The 22,003-nt window shown below is 42.7% G+C and overlaps 1 protein-coding gene across 9 annotated transcripts in view; it reads left to right on the top strand.

Annotated features, from left to right (window-relative positions):
• The window catches only part of PRRC2B (proline rich coiled-coil 2B), a 187,126-nt gene that overhangs the window by 92,162 nt on the left and 72,961 nt on the right, over nt 1–22,003 (top strand). For all 9 annotated transcript variants that reach the window (XR_005743619.1, XR_005743620.1, XM_040324610.1 and 6 more), the window contains exons 13-15: nt 5,550–5,716; nt 17,094–17,301; nt 18,741–18,951. Coding sequence is in view for 7 of the 9 variants with exons in the window: in XM_040324610.1 (XP_040180544.1) it covers nt 5,550–5,716; nt 17,094–17,301; nt 18,741–18,951 (586 nt within the window). In the remaining 2 variants the exon portion in view is untranslated. The remainder of the gene's footprint in view (nt 1–5,549; nt 5,717–17,093; nt 17,302–18,740; nt 18,952–22,003) is intronic.

Here is a 22,003-nt window from a genome sequence, read left to right as displayed (position 1 = left end):
AATAAACTCTTTTAACCGAGGGCCAGTTTGCCTTTTGGGTTTTTGTTTAAGGATTAGACATAAAGTGCAACTTTCCCTTTTTAGGATGTAATTCTGTATGGGCTTTTGTGTGTGTGTGTGTGTGTGTGTGTGTGTGTGTGTGTTTTTTTTCCTCCCCATATAGTCTTTGCCTATTAGTTTTGTTCCTAAAGATTTATTATCACCAGTTACTTTTAACATGAAGGCTGATTGCACAGTTGACCTTGCATTCATTCCTAATATGACGTAGAGTGACTTTGCGACCAGAAACCTAAATTCTGTGTAACACCAATACTAATATTTTTGACCTTTTCCCTTGTTAAAAACCATGGCCTTTTACAAAGATGCACCTTGTTTGCCTTGGCATTTGACTCTAGCTTTTAAAGGGATCAGAATTCATATTGGTCACAGTATGTTGATACAGATGGTTAGCCAAAGGTTCAGGCTTTTGGCCATGTGGCCAATTCTTGGAAAGGCCACTTCCAGAACGGCCATTCTGTTCACTCTGTATTCATACAGGAAAGACTGCTAAAAGTTAACATATTAAAACAAAGTGGAAGGTATAGGCTAATAAGTTTAAAAACCTTGTCTACGCCCCCTGTTGTAAAAGATCTACAAAGTTTCCCTTTTTTAATCCATTTAGGTGCTATCGCGTGATCCAGAAGCTGCGGCTCCCCTGTGTCTGTTTGCAGCTGCTTCAGGGATTGGGAGAAAAGGGCAGATGGGTGATGTCTAAGGATGAGCTCCGGCGTGTTTGCACAGTCCACGTGCCAGGAAGCTGGCTGCGCTAATCACAGACAGGGAGACATTGCCCCGATGCTCGGCTGCAGAGATTGGGAAATATCTCCCTGCCTGTGATTAGTTAGCAGAGCGCGGTGCCGAATTCTTGGTGGGCTCTGCACATGGACTGTGCGAACACGCCGCAGCTCATCCTTGGTGATGTCATGGTTACTTGAATTCAGCCCCATTTCATTGTCATGTTCTTTTTGACACACAGGAGCCACAGCTTGTGGATCTAAAGCATATGGTGTGAATGGGCCTAAAGACCAGCAGCCCCCACCCCCTTTCCCCAAGGAAAATGTTCACAACTGCCGAGCTTGGTTGTTTTGAGGTGATTTATCATTACCAGCCCCTATGTTACTACTGTATCCTCTTGTGACATAGGAGTCAACAGAAACAGCAGAGTTGATTGACATATATGTCGGCATCCGACACTCGGCAAATGTTTGGCTGAAGAAAATATTTCAGAAAGACCATCACCTTAAGGTGGTGGAGTTTTGGTAGCAAGACCAATGTAAGGATGCATATTCCATACCTGTGGGAAATTCCTGTAGTTGTCGCTACCACTACAGTTATTGCCACTGTGTTCCGGGTTCCATACAGAGCGATTTCCCTGCTTAGACACCACAGGGGGTTGCCTTGCAATTTTTTTTTTTTTTTTTTTCATTGACTGCAAGGATTTCTCTGATCTGATGAGGTAGAATAGCAGGGTGGTGATGTCATGAAATCCTCATATAGTCCAATCGGACAACTCCTTGCACTTGCTGAGAAAAATGCAATGCAATCTGTAAATGTTGCATGTGACAAGCAAATTGTAAACTGTATTGACTATGCAGCAGAGCAGCCACTGGGCACAGGATCTGGAAGATGGCAGAAATCTCTGTAGTAGCAGAGATTGCTATGCTGATTTCCCAGCTTCCATGTGGGATCCCATTTGGTATGGCATATTCATACTTTGGTCCAAGCTAGACCACTGTAACCGTGCATTAAAAACTATACCTGGACAGCTTTAATCCTACAAGAGCTCCCAGAATCGGAATAATTCTCCCCCAAGTTTCTCCCTAGCATGTAGGTGGGAATCGATTATGCAGTCCCAGACCTCAAAAGGTCAAAGTGCTTCCTCTTGGTCTAGTACTGGGGAGGGAAACCTTATGCCAATAGTGGAGTGCAGATCAGAACTCTCACTTAATATGCGTTTGACCTGCCAACAATATACCAGGTTATTTACAAGGAATATAAAAATACATGTGAGCAGCTCAAGAGGTCTGTTTTCTTGTGTGCTAGCAGTATATTACAGCAAATTAGGTATTTCCCCAATGGGGCAAAAGATTGTAATAAAAAAACATGAGTTCTATCCAAAACGTGTGGGGATGGGCTTTAAGTCACCCTTGGCCCTGCGGCTCATTATTGGACATTGAGGCTGTTCCGTCACAATTTGGAACAATATTAATATGTAAAGAAAGGGGGCAAGTGCAACTTTGGGAATTGAAGTAACAGTTTGAGTTCTCCTATGCCAACTGGGGGTCACTTTACAAGCCTGTATATGTCTGCTTGTAATCAGAATTGCTGAGGCTCCTTCCATACTATTGCTTACTATTGGTCTGTGTTGGCTTGTGGTAGGGCCAGTCTGATTAGTATGATTGGCCTTGTAGTGCACAGTAACAGTCCAACGTGATGCTGTGGGAAAGCAATGTACTGTGTTTCTTCAAAAATGAGACCTACCTTTAAAATAAAACCTAGTGTTTTCCAGGAGGGTAGTAATATAAGCCCTACTCTGAAAATAAGCCCTAGTTTAAAATGCTTGTAAAATCCTATAATCCCCTCTATTACAGTAGTATATAATGTACAATGTGTGTTTCTGTAATAGAACTTGGCATGACATGTGAGTCCTGTTGTGCTGCTGTGCATTTGCTTTGGTTGCTACTACATAGTGCAGTTTACAATAAATGGCACCACAGCATGTGCGCTGCAGTGCATTTTACCACAATTCACACAAGTCTGAGTGGGCCTTTTAAAGATGAAACTTCTTCACTTTAGTGCTAGACAATGTCAAGGGATTCTTGTGCTTTTTGGTAAATCTTTGTGAATTTGCAGTAGGGGGTGAAATCTGAAGGTGCAGCTTGACGGCTATGGAATAGGATTATTTGTCCCGTCTGCTATCGGGACATAGGGGGTTATTTACGAAAGGCAAAATCCACTTTGCACTACAAGTGCACTTGGAAGTGCAGTCGCTTTAGATCTGAGGGGGACATTCAAGGAAAATAAAAAACATAATTTTAGCTTGCACATGACTGGATGATAAAATCAGCAGAGCTTCCCCTCTTTTCAGATCTTCTCCTCAGATCTACATCGACTGCACTTCCAAGTACACTTGTAGTGCAAAGTGGATTTGCCTTTTGTAAATAACCCCCAGAGTGTTGCCCACAACTACTGCTGTACATGACGCCTTCAAAGAAAACCTGTCCCCTGGGATATCTTCCATTACTGAACACCTTTTTATTTATTTTATTTTTTTCATGGCTTTTTCAGGGGTTTACAGGCATATGCTCTTACAGGCTGAAAAACCCCACCAAACTCAAATTTTTGAGAAAGTGTTTGAACAGAAAAACGCACAAAAAAGCACTTTAAAAAAGGGAAGGGTTTATTTTTTTATTTTGAGCTGCAGTGTGCATGAGCCCTTGCATATTGAAGCTACTGGACCCACGTGTGACACTCTGGCAAGTAGCATGTTCAGAGGGGCAGGTCATCATTAGTATGGATTTCATGTCAAATTTCTTTAAAGCGGGGTTCCAACCACAATTAGCATTTTTTAAATGCATGTCCTTTCATCATGCATTTTTATAATATAAATCCAGTCACTTAGTATTTTACAATCTGTCGCCGCTCCACATAGTTATTCATAAAAGATAGTTTATAAAACTATGTCCACACCGTTGTCATTTTGGTTGTGGGCATTGTGAAGCTTACAAGCACTTACTTCCTGGAAGTCTTGGATGGGGAGTGATAATTGGGTAGCGCGCACTGCATTCTGGGAAATGACACACATTTCCCAGGAGCATTAGAGGGAGATGTCAGGATCCTAGGTGATTCCAAAGGCAGATTTCGTGGGACTGCATAGCAACAGGCATTTCCAGATGAGTAAAAACATTTTTTTTTTTTCTTTTTTAGGTCTAATGAGCACAATAATGAGAAAAAAAATTGGGGATGGAAACTCCACTTTAAATTTAAAAATACGAATAAAATATATTGCAGCTTTCCAATCTTTAAAGCCGGTTCACACTGGGGCGTCACGACTTCGGGGGCGACTCGAAGACGACTTGCAAAGCGACTTCTGTATAGAAGTCAATGCAGGTCGCCCCCGAAGTCGTACAAGAACCTTTTTCTAAGTCGGAGCGACTTGCGTCGCTCCTATTAGAACGGTTCTATTCGCTAGAATGGGATGCGACTTGTCAGGCGGCTGCGTCGCCTGACGAGTCGCCCCAGTGTGAACCGGCTCTTAGATGTGGTGGCTGCATTCATTTACCATTTTTTTTTTTTTTTTTTTTTTTTTTTTTATAATTTTCATCTGGAGAGCCTGTAACACATTTGTCCTAGGCCAACAGCGTTTGCTCAGTGTACTATATCTATGGAGACGCATCATTGTCACGCTTACGACTACAGAGGATCCTTTCCTCCATAACACGGGTAGGAAGTATTCTGTAGACCAGCCTTTTTCAACCAGGGTGCCCTGAGGTTTCTTCAGTGGCGCTTTGGCAAAATGCCCAAAACTTATCTACATGCTGGCGTATGGATGAAGCCTGCCTTTTAGTTGCACAAAGCCACAGGTTTTCATTGTGCACCATTACAACCTTCTCCTGCATTCTAACGGCCAATGGCAGCATCAGTTGATGAGGAGGTCGGTCGCCTGCTGCATAGCATCCTTGTTTGACCCTCTCCTGCCCCTCTCCATCAGCAGTGGGGTCACATTAGCTGAGTGATGCAAAATAATTGAGGGAGAAGGAAACATTGGAATACTAGTCAGTACCAGTTTGCAAACGTGCATTTGCTGTGGAAGAATAAATCGCCTCCAACGTTGGGTGTCTTACATGTGTTGATTTTGCTGCATTATGTAAAACTATTAGAGTAGTCTTTACATAGAATGGAGTGCCTCTACACTGTCTCTAATTTTTTTAAAGGGTGCCTTGAAGGAAATAAAGTTGGGGAAACACTGCTGTGCTGTAGATAACAGACGTGATCAAGGCTGAAACATTGTTTGAGCCAAGGCAGCCGTGTGCACAGGACAGCAGTGGATTTGCTGCATGATCAACTAGTATTTCTCTGTACACTGTAACTACTTAAGCCCCGGACTATTTGGCTGGCCAAAGACCAGACCACTTTTTGCCATTTGGCACTACGTCGCTTTGACAATTGTGTGGTTGTGCGACGTGGCTCCCAAACAAAATTGACTTTTTTTTTTCTTATTCTTACAAATAGAGTTTTCTTTTGGTATTTGGTCTCCTCTGCATTATTTTTGTGCTATAAACAAAAATAGAGCGAAAAAAAGCTATATTTTTTGCTATAATAAATACCCCCCAAAAATATATATAAAAAAGTTGTTTTTCCTCAGTTTAGGCCAATATGTAGTATTCTACATATTTTTGGTAAAACAAATCTCAATAGACGTTTGATTGGTTTACGCAAATCTGCTTACAATTAGTTTTATTTTTATTTTTTTTAAATCCGGATTTGTGTTTTTTCTTTTTTCCCCCTAGAGTACTCCCAGGAAGCACCGTCTGATAATTTGGAGGAGGAGCTTCCCGCAGTGCCCAGAGGAGGTGATGCAAGCAGCGAGGAGGAGTACACAGAATCCACATCTGCCATGCAGGATTTTGGCAAGCACCAGAAACTCATCCCACCCAGATTTCAGAGGCAGCAGCAGGTAAATATACTTTTTATTTTCTTTAACTGAAGCGCAGTGGCTAAGACAACTTGCAATGGTGTAAATGTCTGACTTTTTTTGCATTGTTTAGGGACAGCATGCACCTTCAAATCTGCAGGTGTGGCAAAGTAGCAAATGTGTTCAGGGTGTTAAAATGCTAATAGGAAAAAGTGAAATTCAGTGGCATTTTGAGTTTCTACTGTTAAATACACCCGCCTTGTTTCGTCATAAAGTGGGTGAATGGTATCTGTAAGAGATTGGGGGGGGGGGGTGTATCTTCATGTCTCAAACTCTCTAGAGTAAACCTGTTCTCTTCCCCATGCAGGGCAAAGCAGCAGGTTCACACAAAAAAAAATCCAGCACTGTGAAAAAATTCAGTGTGCTATTGCTCTAAATGTTTTTCTAAAAAAACATAATAGATACATTTCTGTGTGGGAAATTTATATGTGCTGTGAATACCACCTTTATTATGAGCTGCAGCTGAGAAAAGGCAATTGCCCTAGAATGCTATGAATATTTACACAGTGTTACTCGCTACCCAAATCCTTCTCATAGACCTACATATCAACAAAAGTCTATATATAATAACCAAGTGTCCATGAAATCAACTTGTGTAGGTTAAATAAACGGGAAAAAAAATAAAAAATTTTATGAAATATGAATTTTCCACCCTTCAGACCTTAAATCTGAGGGAGCAAATTAGATTTTTTTTTTCCTTCGAATTTTTCTACTTTTTTTTTTTTTTATTCTTTGTTTTTTAACCACTTCAGCCCCGGAAGGTTTTACCCCCTTAATGACCAGGACATTTTTTTGCGCTTCTGCACTGCGTTGTTTTAACTGATAATTGCGTGGTCATGCGACGCTGTGCCCAAACAAAATTTGACATTTTCCCCCTCAAATAGAGCTTTCTTTTGGTGGTATTTGATCACCCCTGCGGTTTTATTTTTTGATCTAATAAACAAAACAAAAAAAAGCAACAATTTCGAAAAAAATATATATTTTTTTTCGCTATATGAAAATATCCCACGTTTTATTAATTTTTTTAAACCAATTTCTTCATCAGTTTAGGCAGATATGTATTCTACATATTTTTGGTAACAAAATCGCAGTAAGTGTATATCGATTGGTTTGCACAAAAATTATAGTGTCTACAAAACAGGGAATAGCTTTATGGCATTTTTTTTTTTATACTGGTAATGACAGTGATCTGCGATTTATTATTTTTTTTCCCCGGAACTGCGACATTGCGGCGGACAGATCGGGCCATTGTGCCGCCGTCAAACAATGGTGGCCGGTCTTTAAGCGGTTACATTTTATTCTACATAAGTTGTTCTACGTAAGCCAATTTCTGTATTTATGCAGCAGGGGTCCTTTTTTGGTATGGGCCTGCTTCTTTCTTATGGCTTGTTTCTGTTCTTTTTCTAGGATAGACAGATGAAAAAGAAATGCAGAAACTGTAGAGCCAGGCTGCCTGATGGATACAAAAAACTTTTTTGTGAAGATTGTTTTCCATCTAGGGCTAGTTCAGAGGCTTCCTCTTTTTAAAGAGCTATTGTCTTCTATGAAGGAGGTGGTTGCCTCCTGCCGGCCCTTCAGTAACAGGGCAGCGGGTCTGGGACCTTCTTCCTCTGGTCCCGGGACTCTAGAACCGTCAGTTAGACCCTCTCCTCGGTCCGTGATCAGTGATTCACAATATGCCTCAGATCCGGAAGGGGAGAACCCGAGCTCCTCATCTGATGGGGATTCCGCATCAGTGGGGGAGGCAGGTAACCCCAAGTTTCTTTTTCCAGCTGAGGAAATTGATGAGCTTTTGAAATCAATTTATGCTTTTGAGCAGATTGAGATGCCGGAGCAAATCCAATCTATGCAGGATAAAATGTATAGGGGGCTTCAGGGGCGGAAATCGAAGACTTTTCTGGTCCACCAGTCACTTAAGGATATTATTCTGTCAGAAAGGAAGGGGGACCTGGTCTCCAAAAACAAGCTCTGCGGCATTCCCTTTGAAGGCAAGCTCTTATTCGGTTCCTCCTTGGTGGAGGTCCTAGCTCATTCCTCTGAGAAGAGTAAATGTTTTCCTTCTTCTCAAAAGAATAAGCCACAGAATACGAAGACTTTTTGTGGTTTCCAAAACAAAGCTATTTTGGAACCAACAAGCAACAGGCAAAGAAAAAGTGGTCTTTTAACAAAGATAAGCAGAAGAAGGGGATTCGTCACTTCGTCAAGGAATGGGAAAAGATTTACAATTCCTTTTATCCTTCAAACATTGGAAAGGGGTTACAGGTTGAAATTCAAAAATCCACCCCAGAGATTTTTTCTTACTCATCTGCCGAGAAACCAAGAAAGGCGGCAAGCAATGTTGAATCTAGTGGGAAACGGAAGGGGTTATTTCCCCTGTCCCGGAAAATCAAAAATTCCGGGGATTTTTCCCCATGTCTTTCTGGTTCAGAAAGCCTCCGGCGGCATCCGGATGCTCATCAATTTGAGCGTCCTGAACAAGTATATTTTCTACAGACGTTTCCGGATGGAAAACATTTACTCTGTGAGGAATCTATTATGGCCAGAGGTATTCATGGTTACCCTGGATCTTCAGGACGCTTATCTTCAGGTTCCAATCTGCCAGAACCACTGACAGTTCCTCAGATTTGCGATTCTCATGGACAAAGGGATGAGTCATTGGCAGTTCAATGCCCTCCCTTTTGGTCTCTCGGCAGCGCCCAGGAATTTTACAAAGTTCATGGCCGAAGTCATGGCCTTTTTTCGGATTCAAAGTGTATCGATCATCCCATATCTGGACGATTTTCTGATCTTTGCCCGAGACAAAGAATCCCTTATCCGGGATCTGCTCTGCAGTTGGTTCTGCGGACCTTTCAGGATCTAGGGTGGAAAGTCAACCAATGGAAGTCTTGTCTGGTATACTCCCATACTTTTTCTGGGTTATCTAATAGACTCTGTTGCTCAGAAAATTTTTCTTCCAGAAAAGAAAGTTTTGAAACTTCTTCTCGCCGTGCAGGCCTTCAGGTTGCTCCCACAGACCTTACTTGGCGGGTCATGCAGGTATTGGGTTTAATGACTGTGACGGTATCGGTATGATATCCCCGTCAACGTTCCCTTCTTCCCATAACGAAAATCACCCCAATATTCCACGAGGAGGGATATCCCTGGAATCGCCCAGAAAGCCACACATGAGACAAGCTTACTGCTTGAACAACACAGACTTTAATGTTATAACACACAGCTTATATGTCATTTCCAAAACTGTTACACTGACAAATCTCCGCCCCCTCACACTGGGGCTTCCATACAGATGAGTAGGTAGACACGACGGGGCCGATGCTGAAACACATTTTCTTTAGACAATGACATCAATGACGCTGAGCACTAGCTGTACTGAATACATCAACCAGACCGCTTGACCCCGCATATAGAGAGATGATTACCACAATGAAGCAATCAGAATAATTAACACAAGCCACTTAAACCCAGCTCTCCTTCACACAACACAATAGATCAATTAACCTTTAGAAATAGTGAGGGGACATTAGCACATCAATGACCTGGCTAGCAGGGAGCAGTAAACTGAGACATATAGGCAAATGTATCACAATGACCGCAGCTATCCCAGGAGTTCCCTGGGCCCAATTGCACTCCAGACCCCTACAGGCGTTTCTCTTACACCATTGGGATCGCAGGAAGGATTCTCTGGGTCAACTAGTTCAACTTCCAAGGGAGGATTCTCTCAATCTCTCCTGGTTGGAGCAGCAAGAACACCTGCAAGGAGGGAAGAACTGGGCGCAACATGCTCCAGTGAAGGTTACCACAGACGCCAGTCTGGGGCTGGGGTGCGCATTCTCCGGGCTGGCAGGCCCAGGGAGCTTGGTCGCCGGAGGAGGCAGACCGCTCCTCGAATTTCAGGGAACTACTAGCTATAGGGAAAGCTCTCTTGGCTCTGCAGGAGAAGCTCAGTTCAAAAGACCTGTTAGGGTTTTCACGACAGTGGCATACCTGAACAAGCAAGGGGGCACTCGTTCGGAGTCACTCCTAACGCTATCACAGCAGATCCTTTCCTGGGTGGAAATCAATGTCGCCTCGATCAGAGCAGTCCACATCAGAGGTTCTGAGAACACGCTGGCGGACTATCTGAGCAGGGTGAGCGCAAGTTCCAGCTGTTGGGAGTTACATCAAAGCACGTTCCAGGAGATTGTGCTAAGATGGGGTCTTCCTGCAGTGGATCTTTTTGCCTCCAGTCTCGACAGGAAACTGCCGGCGTGTCTCTCACTGGAGAGAGAGTCGGGGTCCTTAGGGACCGATGCTCTCTCCTTCCCGTGGGATATCGCTCTGACCTACGCCTTCCCTCCTTTTCCCCTCTTACCTCTGGTAGTTCAGAAAATTATTTAGGATCGGGCAGATATGGTCCTGTTCGCCCCCTGGTGGCCCAGGATGAGTTTGTTCTCCTCTCTGTGGATCTTCCCTGGCCCCTGCCAGAGCGGAAGGATCTACTCCATCGGGGACCAGTATTGCATCCAAACCCTCAGATCTTCCATTTGGAGGCTGAGCGGCGCATCTTACAGTTGAAAGGGTGTTCAGAGACAGTTATTCAAACTATCCTGGACAGCTGTAAGTTGGTAACCTAGAAGAAGAATCTATGGGAAAGTTTGGAACATTTTATTCCTGGCAAAGGAAATCCGGTTTAAATTTTTCTACTCCCTGTGTTGTTTTTTACACAAGGGAGTGGAGAAAGGTCTTTCTGTCGGCACCCTTAGGGTTCAGGTTGCGGCCCTGTCTCTATTTTCAGACAAGAGGCTAGCTGAAGATCCTTCAGTCAGGAGGTTCCTTTCGGCTAGATCTAGACATGCTTCCAGGATCGTCAAACATGTACCTCCTTGGGATCTGTCATTAGTGCTTAATGCTCTAACAAGGGCTCTGTTTGAGCCTTCGCGTGAAGCTCCCCTGAAATGTATTTTCTTGAAGATTTCCTTCCTTTTGGCTATTACGTCAGGGAGAAAGTTTCTGATCTGCAGTCCCTTTCCTGTAAAGATCCCTTCCTGAGGATTTTAGAGGACAGGGTACCCAGGAAGTAGTCCTTCCTAGTTTTTGTTCCTCTCCCAAAAATGCGGAGGAGCAAAGATTTCGTTTTTTTAGACTTGGAGATGTCTGCTGCTTTACTTTGAGAAATCCAGTGGGTTTAGGAGTTCCTCCCAACTGTAGCTGTCCTGGAAGGTTCCTGGAAATACCATTACCCGTAAGTCCAACGGGGGTTTTGTCAGTCATGAACCTATTAAGGGTCAGGTTGCTTCCTTTTGTGGTGCTTTTTCAGGGACCACTAGCTTTGTGGGGGGTGGCTTACATTTTACCTACGGTATGCTTTCTGTTAATTCTGTAGAACCTCTACTTGGTGTCTGGTCATCAGAGGCCACCATTTGAACTTGTTTGTGACATTTCGCTCCTTTTGTAAAGGTTGTCTTTAACCACTTAACGACCGCCTAACACCGATATACGTCGGCAGAATGGCATGGCTGGGCACAGGTACGTTGCCCTTTAAGTGTCCAGCCGTGGGTCGCACGCCTCCGGCGTGCTCTCGACCCAGTCCGAAGCTCTGTGACCGCACCCGCGGACCCGATCGCAGCCGGTGTCCCGCGATCGGGTCACAGGAGCTGAAGAACGGGGATAGGTGAGTGTAAACACACCTTCCCTGTTCTCTGTGACAGTGTCAATGTTCGTCTGTTCCCCTATTTTGTAAACGCTATAACTTTTGCGCAAACCAATCAAGCAAACCAACCAATCTTCTACGTAAGTAGAAGAATACGTATCGGCCTAAACTGAGGACATTTTTTATTATTTATATATATATATATATATATATATATATATATATATATATATATATAAACATTTTGGGGATGTTATAGCAAAAAGTGTAAAATAGATTTATTTTTTTTCAAAATTGTCGCTCTATTTTTGTTTATAGCGCAAAAAATAAAAACCGCAGAGGTGATCAAATACCACCAAAAAAAAGCTCTATTTGTGGGGAAAAAAAGAATGCCAATTTTGTTTGGGAGCCACGTCGCACGACCGCGCAATTGTCAGTTAAAGCGACGCAGTGCCGAATTGCAGAAAGGGGCAAGGTCCTTAACCTGCATAATGGACCGGGTCTTGAGTCGTTAATGTGGGCGCCACTTCAATCAGGTCTTAACTTGCAGTCTTATCCTGTATGGAACCATTTTCTATTCTTTACAAGAACAAGGTTGTTTTGGGGGCCTCAAAACAATTTTCTTTAAATCGAAACATAGTATTGCCATCCTTTTGTCTGGCTCCTAAGCATCCTATGAAGATTGCTCTCCACTGCCTGGATGTAATTAGGCCTGTGAGATTTTATCTTGCAGCCACAGCCTTGATTCCTACACCTGACCCTCCATTCATGTTACCTGAAGGCTTCCAAAAGGGACAGGCTGCTTCTCAGTTCACAGTTGCTAGGTGTATTTGGCAGATCATTACACAGGTTGTATGACCTGAGGGCAAAAGGTCTTCCCCGCCCTTTTCCTGTAAAGGCTCACTCCACCAGAAGTGTCAGTTCTTCATGTGCTTTCCAGCTTAACGCCTCAGTTTGCAGGGCTGTAAAACTGCCACTTGGTGTTTCACGCACATTTTGCTATCTTTTACCCGGTGGATAATGAGCTTGCTTGGTCATAAAGGTTCTCCAACCTGCCCTGTGGGGTTTTGACTCTGTTGTTCCTATTGTTTTTTTTTTTCTTAAGTTTCTTGGCGGACTTGTTAGCTGCTGTTTTGCTGATGCCAGCCCCTTGTGGGATTGCTTTTGAAGTCCCACTGGTATTGGAATCAACATCCTTGTATCATTTGACATATGATTAAGAAAAAGGGATTTGTGATGTACCTGTAAAATCGTTGAGCCTATCACAGGAGACAGATGTCCCACACTGCTTCAGCTGATCGCTATATGCAATTACCTGGTTCAGCATATCCTTGGCAATCGGTTTTAGGCTGTACCTGAACTCTGCTGAATTTTAAGATTGTGGTGCTAACCTGGGATGTCTGAGTCACTGGGTTCCTCACGGTTTTGTTTTACAGACCTCAGTGTACTGTTGGCTTAAAGCATTTGTTAACCCCCCCCGCCAAAAAATGGATCCTGTTCCTTTAACTACTTGCCGACCTGCTGCCGTCGTTTTACGGCGGCAGGTTGGCTCCCCTGCGCGAGAGTAGTAAAAAAAAGAATGTAGCGCTAACAAACTCAAAAATATATGGTACCAAGTGAGGTAACAACCTTCATAATATCAGTACATATATATGGACTACTGACACTGAAAAAAGTAACTCAAACAGTGCTCAATAGAAAGAAAATAGTCCCTATTTTGAAGATGGGTAAACATCAATTGATTGGTGCAAAGAAACATGTGAGCTGCTATCCAATTATTGAGATGCAACAGGTATACAAGTTGTCTGTAGAACTCTATGAAGATCACAATCACATCAAGGTATGGAGTGGGTATAAACACGCTTACCAGATAAGTTGGACTCTAATACTGTACAGCAAAGAGTCAGCCAGGCATTGTGGTCTTTGGGAACCGGGACCACTGAAACCGGAATGGGACCATAAGCGGAACTGGAACTCCAATGGAATGGACGTACAAAAATAGCAATGTGGGGTGCTCAGTAGCAGGGTATTGCTACTGAGCACCCCACATTGCTATTTTTGTACGCGATCACTTTTATCCATGTCATATTTCTGTTTATGACTTTTACAAATAAACCTATTTGGTTTTAATTGACCTGCACTATTGGAGTTCCTTTTTCCATTTTATATCATCCACCCCATGGCTTATTTGGAGCTTTAGCTACGTCTTCTGCCTACACCTCCTGACTGATGGTCCAAGGATTATATTCAGAGTTTATGGTATTGACACAATACACCATTCAAGCACAGCTGGTTCCTGTCGTCCATTCCATTGGAGTTCCAGTTCCGCTTATTGTCCCATTCCGGTTTCAGTGGTCCCGGTTTCCAAAGACCACAATGCCTGGCTGACTCTTTGCTGTACAGTATTAGAGTCCAACTTATCTGGTAAGCGTGTTTATACCCACTCCATACCTTCATGTGATTGTGATCTTCATAGAGTTCTACAGACAACTTGTATACCTGTTGCATCTCAATCATTGGATAGCAGCTCACCTGTTTCTTTGCACCAATCACTTAATTGATGTTTACTCATCTTCAAAATAGAGACTATTTTCTTTCTATTGAGCACTGTTTGAGTTACTTTTTTCAGTGTCAGTAGTCCATATATATGTACTGATATTATGAAGGTTGTTACCTCACTTGGTACCATATATTTTTTAGTTTGTTAGCGCTACATTTTTTGTTTACTATTCTGCTGGCTTTGTTTGTATGTAGCAGCTTGGCACGTTTTTTCTGAACTAGCGCAGTTTTTTCTTTATTTCATCCCCTGCGCGAGAGCCCGTAGCTCTACGTCGGCTCTCTCGCAGGATACTAGGGGCGGGGGCGCGCTCACCCCCGAGTCCCGTGCCCGGCGGGCGCGATCGCTGCCCGACACCCGCGATTGCTCGTTACAAAGCGGGGACCGGGAGCTGTGTGTGTAAACACACAGCTCCCGGTCCTGTCGGGGAGGGAAATGCTGATCCTCTGTTCATAGAACAGAAGATCAGTGATTTCCCCTAGTGAGGCCACCCCCCACAGTAAGAACACACCCAGGGAACATACCTAACCCCTTCCCCGCCCCCCAGTGTTAACCCCTTCACTGCCAGTGGCATTTTTATAGTAATCCAATGCATTTTTATAGCACTGATCGCTATAAAAATGCCAATGGTCCCAAAAATGTGTCAAGTGTCCGAAGTGTCTGCCATAATGTCGCAGTACCGGAAAAAAAATCGCTGATCGCCGCCATTACTAGTAAAAAAAAAAAATATTAATAAAAATGCCATAAAAATACCCCCTATTTTGTAAACGCTATAACTTTTGGGCAAAACCAATCAATAAACGCTTATTGTGATTTTTTTTTTTTACGAAAAATATGTAGAATACATATCGACCTAAACTGAGGAAAAAAAAAAGTTTTTTGATATATTTTTGGGGGATATTTAGTACAGCAAAAAGTAAAAAAATATTCATTTTTTTCAAAATTGTCGCTCTATTTTTGTTTATAGAGCAAAAAATAAAAACCGCAGAGGTGATCAAATACCATCAAAAGAAAAAGCTCTATTTATGTGAAAAAAAGGACGCCAATTTTGTTTGAGAGCCACGTCGCACGACCGCGCAATTGTCAGTTAAAGCGACGCAGTCCCGAATCGCAAAAAGTGCTCTGGTCTTTGGGCAGCAATATGGTCTGGGGTTTTAAGTGGTTAAAGCATGTTGTATGACACAGTGCTTGTCCTGTGTCATTTGACTCACTAACTCCTAAAAAACCTGGCTGTTCATGACAGTTTCTCCCCACCCCACTGTAAACTGACCACGGTGTATCATGGCTGCTGAGCCCTGACACAATGGTCAGGTTACATGCCTCTGTCATCAGCAGCCTGCCATCTGCTCCGGTGTCCTCCTACCCCTCCCCCCTCCTTTTTGCTCTCATAACACTGACCTATATAAACCATCAGCACTGCTTCCTATTACAATGTCCCCCTCTGTCAAGGATTTATAAATATAAATGCTGTAAATACTTAATTTAAGAGCCGATATTGCGATCACATGAACAGTCGGCTCTCTCCTCCTTCCCTTCAGACTGACATCAGCAGGGGACGCTCAGCCCGCCTGCTGCATCATTTAGAGGAGGAAAAGAGAAAGCTGGCCAGTCATGTGATCTCAATATCGGCAGTGAAATTCGGTTTTTGCAGTATTCATTTTGATAAATTACACACAGAAGGGGATACTAAAATAGGAGGTAGTGCTGATGGGTGTATACAGGTTAGAGTGGCTTAACCACTTTTTAAATCACGTTTTGGGTGCAGAGCCATGGCATAGCCCAGTCTCTAAAGACTCCCTGTGTGAGTAGGCTGTGACACCTGAGGACTAGGTGCTTTTTAACTATTAGGTCTGAATAAATTGGGGCTGCAACTAACGATTATTTTCATAATCGATTAGTTGGCCCATTTATTGTTTCGATTAATCGGATAACAGCCTTAAAAAAAAAAAAAAAATTGCAGTTTTAAATTTTTTTGGGCAGATTACAAAACACAAATTACCGCAACAACACATTGCATGCTTTTCTGCAGCTTCTCCATTGAAGTATATTGAACAAAAAAAACAAAATAGCACCGTTTTGCGTTAAAAAGTCCTTGTCCTTTCCAAATACGCAACAGCTGAAAAAAAAAATCATGGATGTGAACGTGTTCCATAGGAAAACATGTAAATGAACTGTAGTGTGTTTCTGCAAAAAACACCAAAAACAGAGGTGTGACCCAGGCCTGAGATGTTTAGTAACATAATGGGGGTTAAAAAAACAAAAATAAGTACAAAAAGCAGAAGTCTATGGCAAAGTGCAGCTAACCGCAGGAAAGCCACAGGTGCACTACGTTGCACCCTCAGTGTGGGTATATCAAAGCGCATCAGTGTGAAAGCGGCCTTAGGCCCCTTTGACACGATCAGCGTGACACAATTGGACCCTTCGTTCACTTCTACTGAGCCACAGATGTAAATGGACTTGTGGTCGTTTACACACACCTACCACTAATTTGATCCACAAAAAAAAAAACAGAAGGGGGGATCCATCCCCTTCCATCTGGGAAGATCGGATTGGAGGGCCATTAGAGTAGAGTGGGCTTGTGCCCCTGTCTGCTCTGCGTATGCAGAGTGGACATGGGCCTGTCATCTGCCTGCTCTGTTCATTGTGGCCCGCGGCCGATATGTATCGGCACCGGTATATCGGTGCACTCCTAGTAAACACTGCTGCTACAGCGAAAGCTGCTAGCTGTCTGGTCCAATGCCAAGCGCGGCTGCTAAGTTGAACACACAAGGTTGCTCCCATGACACAGGTGCCATTCAGAGAGCACTTTGCATTTTCTTAATGAATATAAAGCATACTCTGCTTGCACAAGGTAGAGGTTGTAACATCACTGCCCTATTCCTTCACCTTGTCTAATCAAAGAACCCTTTGCATTCAAGGAGAAAATGCAAAATGTTCTCTGGAAGATATCCATGCCGCTGAACAACCAACCTCCTGCATGCCTTAAGTAGCTGGGCATCCGCTTGACAAAGGAGATAATGTCACATACATATTTACATTGGGCCAAGCTAGACCAATATAACTATGCATAAAAAAGCCATAACTAAGCTTCAGCTATATTGGCTACAGATTATAATTTTTTTTCTTAATGTAAATGGCAGGTGTTTAGTGTGAGTAATCTTGTCTGTTTTCAGGAGCAGTTATACAAGATGCAGCAATGGCAGCAGCAGGCAGCATATGTGGCTTCTACCCATTCCAACACTCCTCGCACCTTCTACTCCCACCACCCGCAGATGTTGGGTTTCGACCCTCGCTGGATGATGATGCCTTCCTATATGGACCCTCGAATGACACAGGGTCGTGCTGCTGTGGACTTTTATCCCTCTTCTCTTCATCCACCAGGTTGGTAACTAGGATGTAGTGAACTGGAATGCACAAATTTGCTCTTTGCTGCCCTCTCGTGGTCAGGATACAAATAGGTCAAACAACAATAAATATTTCACTACTGGCAGATATGTTTATGAAGGGGTTAACAGACTTAAAGCAAAACTTTTCCCATAACTTGATAAAAAATATTAAACATATTGCTTATTTTGATTAACACTAATGGCATTTTAATCCTTCCTAGCTGCACCTTGATTTTTTCACCTGCATAAGTCTGCTGCTCTTCAGGTGTGAGATAAATGGTAAAATGATCTGAATCTGACACAAACAGGCAGGCTAATTAACAAAGCACTTTTACACATGTATTGGGTATATAGAATTTTGAGTACCATAATTTTTTGCGATTCCACAGGCGTGTCCAACAGTAATTACTAGCAAAACATTTAGATTTTAATGTCTGCAAAATTTTTAAATGATTGCCCCAATAGGCAAATGGTCAACTAATGATGTGCTTGGACTCTGGGACCATGAAAGCAGAAATGAGCAGGTTAAAGCAGAGAACCTGCGTTCTTGTCAAACTGATGTTTGATTTGTATATTTTTGTTAAGGCTAACACCACTTTTTAATGAGGCAAAAAAAAAATCATATACAGTTGTGACACAAGTGATATTGTAATGTTATTAAAAATTTGTATTGCTGTCATTTTCTGTAAAATGCAATATGGCGACATGGAGAAATGTAATTCCCTGCTTGTGTGATTGACTTACTGATTTTCCCAGAAGTCCGCACTAACATACAATTTTGGGCTTCCACTGCAATACTAATGCCATTTTTGTTGACAAATCGCGTCTTAAGGGATGCAGACCCTTCCATTTTCCTCATTAGAACCCTGAAAGTGCAGCAGCCAATTCACATTCACTTTGCACATGGACACAACTACTTTTATTAATAAAAAAGTAGGAATCTGCACTAAAGTTTGGGTGATCTATTTATATTAGGATTGTAACATTGGGGCATTTTGTTCTCATCAAAAGTGGAGTTATGCCTAGTACATATGGGCCAAATGCTGGGCGGTATCGGCCAGTTCAGTAGAAACCAGCTGACATTGGGCCCATGTGTACTGCAGCGGATCTGACTGTCGCTGGGGCATGACCAAAAAAGATCTGTCTATGGGCTCCCCGATAAGCTGCTCCGACCGGATCTGTCAGTTTTTTTTTTTCTTCCAGCCCTGCTGGGTTGAAGGAGAAAAAGAAAACTACTAGTGCTTATCAGGCTTTACTCTTTAAATCTGTTCCTAGAAATCATTAATTTTTTGCACCCACCATGACCCAGGATTGTGCTCGGTGTAAGCGGTTTGCTTTGAGAAGCCTGTCTTTTAATAAAACTATAATTTTATATATGTCTATATAGATACACTTATACATTGCGTTTAATACCTAAACTTTTTGTTTTGTTAGGTGTGATGAAACATTTGATTCAGCAAGATTCTGTGGGTGGAAGCTGCCAGCCTGATGACTGCCAGTCTACCGTGCCCTCAGAGCGCAGGCAACAACCCGCAGAGTCGATGTCGGCATGGAACCAGGATGGCTATGTGCATGTTCAAAGCAAAGTCTACTCTGTGTCCCAACAGAAGCAAATGGAAAATACAACAGAAGGAAGTTACAGCAGGTATCATGCTGCTGATGGTTTTACAATAAAGCGAACCCTTTACTATCATGTATTTTGGCATTTAAAAGGATTGTCCTTTCTCAATTGTCCTACTGCTGCTAAAACCCCCTTAACATGTAGTCCCTTCCCCATCTAACATCTGCTCTCCAACAGCCATTAATCCTTCTGTTCTACCTGCTTCTGATTTAGCACTTTCCATGTGTGTCTGCTTTGTTCCCCCTGAAGCCACTGAACCCTGTCCTACGCAGTTTCTCAGTCCTTCTCTTATAGCTCAAATTATTGCATTTTGTATCACAATCAGGGTGGTTTCTACTTTCTTCCAGTTATTTCAGTAGGTAGAAAGTGAGAATATCTGCAGTGGACACAAATGGCATCAAAGTAGTTATTTTACATGTGCACAGCTTTTCCCAAAAACCCCCCCTAAATACATACCCGAGTCTAATCTTGATCCAGCAATGTGCATGATAGCAGCTGCTCTCCCGTCTCTCTCTCTCCTCATTGGCTCAGACACAGCAGTGGGAGCTATTAAGTCCCGGTGCTGTCAATCACAGCCTGTAAGGATGAAGGGGGGGCAGGGTTCTGTTTGTTATAAAGGACACATAGTTTAAGGCTCGGAAATGAACACACAGGAGTGCCCCCATAGCAAGTGGTGGGCAATCGGTGCTATGGGGGCACTCGGTGGGGGGAGTTTAGGGCAGGAGCCCCAAGGAATAGAAGAAACAGGGCTGCTCTGTGTAAAGCCATTGCATGGAGCGGTTACGTTTTAACAGGTTTTTTATTTAAAAAAAAAATAAAAATTTACATTTTAGTATCGCTTTGAAGTTTGGAACCCCTGAGAGTTCTTTTTTGTTGCTGTCTATGTACCTGTTGGTAAGATTTTCTTACCTGCTTTTTCTCATGGGGCAGTGTTTTGAAGGAAAATCTCTGCAGAGTCAGGGATGGCAGTAAAAACCCCAAGAGGCTTCCAGAGAATTTTATTATCTATTGACTTTAGTACCTTTTGTCACTGACCTGGAACCAGTCTGCAGATTAGCTGTGTTTAGCGTCACTTGCTAAATACTTTATTTTGGATTATTGCGTCAGAAAATTGTAAAGCCCTTCAATAAGCATGGTATACAGGCAACTGGTATTTACAAAAGGACAGGTCACCATTGCCAATATATATTTTTCCAACACAGGCCACATAATGTCAGAACAATTTTAGATGTTTAATTATTTATCTAACTTGAAAGCACTTTACATTTTGAAGATTTTGTCTCAAAATGTACATGGCTTATGTAGTAATTAAAATTTTAGGTTAACATATAAAGTTATAGGCACATGGGAAACATGATTTCTTTTTTATAATTTTATCCTGCAGATGTGGGTTAGCATGTGCCCTAAGATGGTTATGCAAGTAGCCTAATTAAGCATTTACGCGTACATCACAGGACAGAGAGGAGTCAATATTCATGACTACTTGAGTTATCCTGCCACCTTCAGGTGAATGGACACTGGGCAAAAAAAAGACCTAACCCCTCACCTCAACAAAGCCTGCAGCTTTGTGCTAGTGTCTGAAGATGATGGTGGCTTCCGTGATTTTCTCTGGAGGTCTTTTCTTTTTGTGTCTTTGTTCCTACATATGAGCCTGTTCAGGCACCCTTTCCAGGTCAATGGTGGACTAAATCCAGGTCAGTCACTGCGGCCAGCAGACCAAGAGAGGACTGTACTTAGACCCTGCGTGCAAGAACGGACACGGCCTGTAACGTATGCCATTCAGCACTGGATCCTGCAGGCAGGGATCTCTGGTGTACAGTGCACTCTAAGATTTCGACGGCAAGGTGCCATACAGGTCCAGGAAAATGATCCTCATGGAGGGGAGTCGAGTGCTTGAGGCCCTTCAGGGCATGCCAACAGTAATGGGTGAAGTCTGGGTTTAAAATTGCCCTGCAGTGTGGACTGGTGAGTGCCTATGTGTTTTTTGTGGAGCTGTGGCAAGCCCCTCTTTGTAGTGTCCCCTTGGTTTTGGAGACTTTGGGCAGTCACGACAGTGGCAGATTGCTATTTTTCTTTAAGGAGTGTGATACAGACTACAGCAGTGTTTTAAATGAGCAGGCCAATACAGTGCATGCTCTGACATCATTGTGAGATTCTACACATGTATGCGCACCATTTTGACTCTGGTTCCTGCCTATGCATGTGGTTTCTGTGTCAAACACTGACTTCACAGAATCTAGACTAAATCTGTGCCATCCTGCATCCTACCATCAATATCTGCATTGATATCTTCTCATCTGGGCACTGTAAGTGCATGGGGCGTTTGCCTTTTTTGGGGGGTGCGTCCACACAGGTTTTCTGGCTTGGGCCAACAGCTGATTGACCACCACCTTCTGGGGTGTACAGGCCCCCTTGAAGGGGTCAGATTAGCTTTACATGCCTGCCCTTATCTGCTGTCTCCTCTGTTTCAAAGGCAAGTCCTCTCCTTTCTTTCAGATTCAAAGTACTTTATTAACCCCGAAGGGAAATTAAGATGGTTATTCTGAACGTAAAACAAAGCAAATATAACATAAATCTGCACGAACAACAAATTTATATATGCAATAACATAAATTGAAATAAAACAAATGAAAAACTGAATTAAAGATTATTTTTTATTAACATACTATTCTAATAAAACACTGCTTTGAATAAATAACACCAGTTGAAAAAAAATTAGTTACAAAAATGTAAATATTGCTTTGAGCAGAATCTTCATCCCCTAAAGTCACTGGTTTTGGGTCCTGGTGGCTACCTAAAGTTCCCCACCCATGCTATATGGGCTTAAGGGTATGTTTAGATCCAAAAAAAAAAAAACTTTCTTTGTGACCTTGGAAAAGACTTGCTCCAAGGGGGTCATTGCTCCTGTGCTAGTAGAGGTTTCACGCCTTCTATTTAAGCCTGTTCCCAAGACAAACGGAGCTGTCTGGCCTATTTTCGACCTCAAAGGTCTCAAGTTCCTGAAGTTGCAAACATTCATGGAGTAAACCCTTCTAATACAGCCCCTACAGGAATCTTCTTTTTTTTTTTTTTTTTT

This window comes from Rana temporaria, chromosome 9 (assembly GCF_905171775.1).
Source record: "Rana temporaria chromosome 9, aRanTem1.1, whole genome shotgun sequence".
NCBI lineage: Eukaryota > Metazoa > Chordata > Amphibia > Anura > Ranidae > Rana > Rana temporaria.
This window is presented reverse-complemented; position numbering and strand designations above follow the sequence as displayed.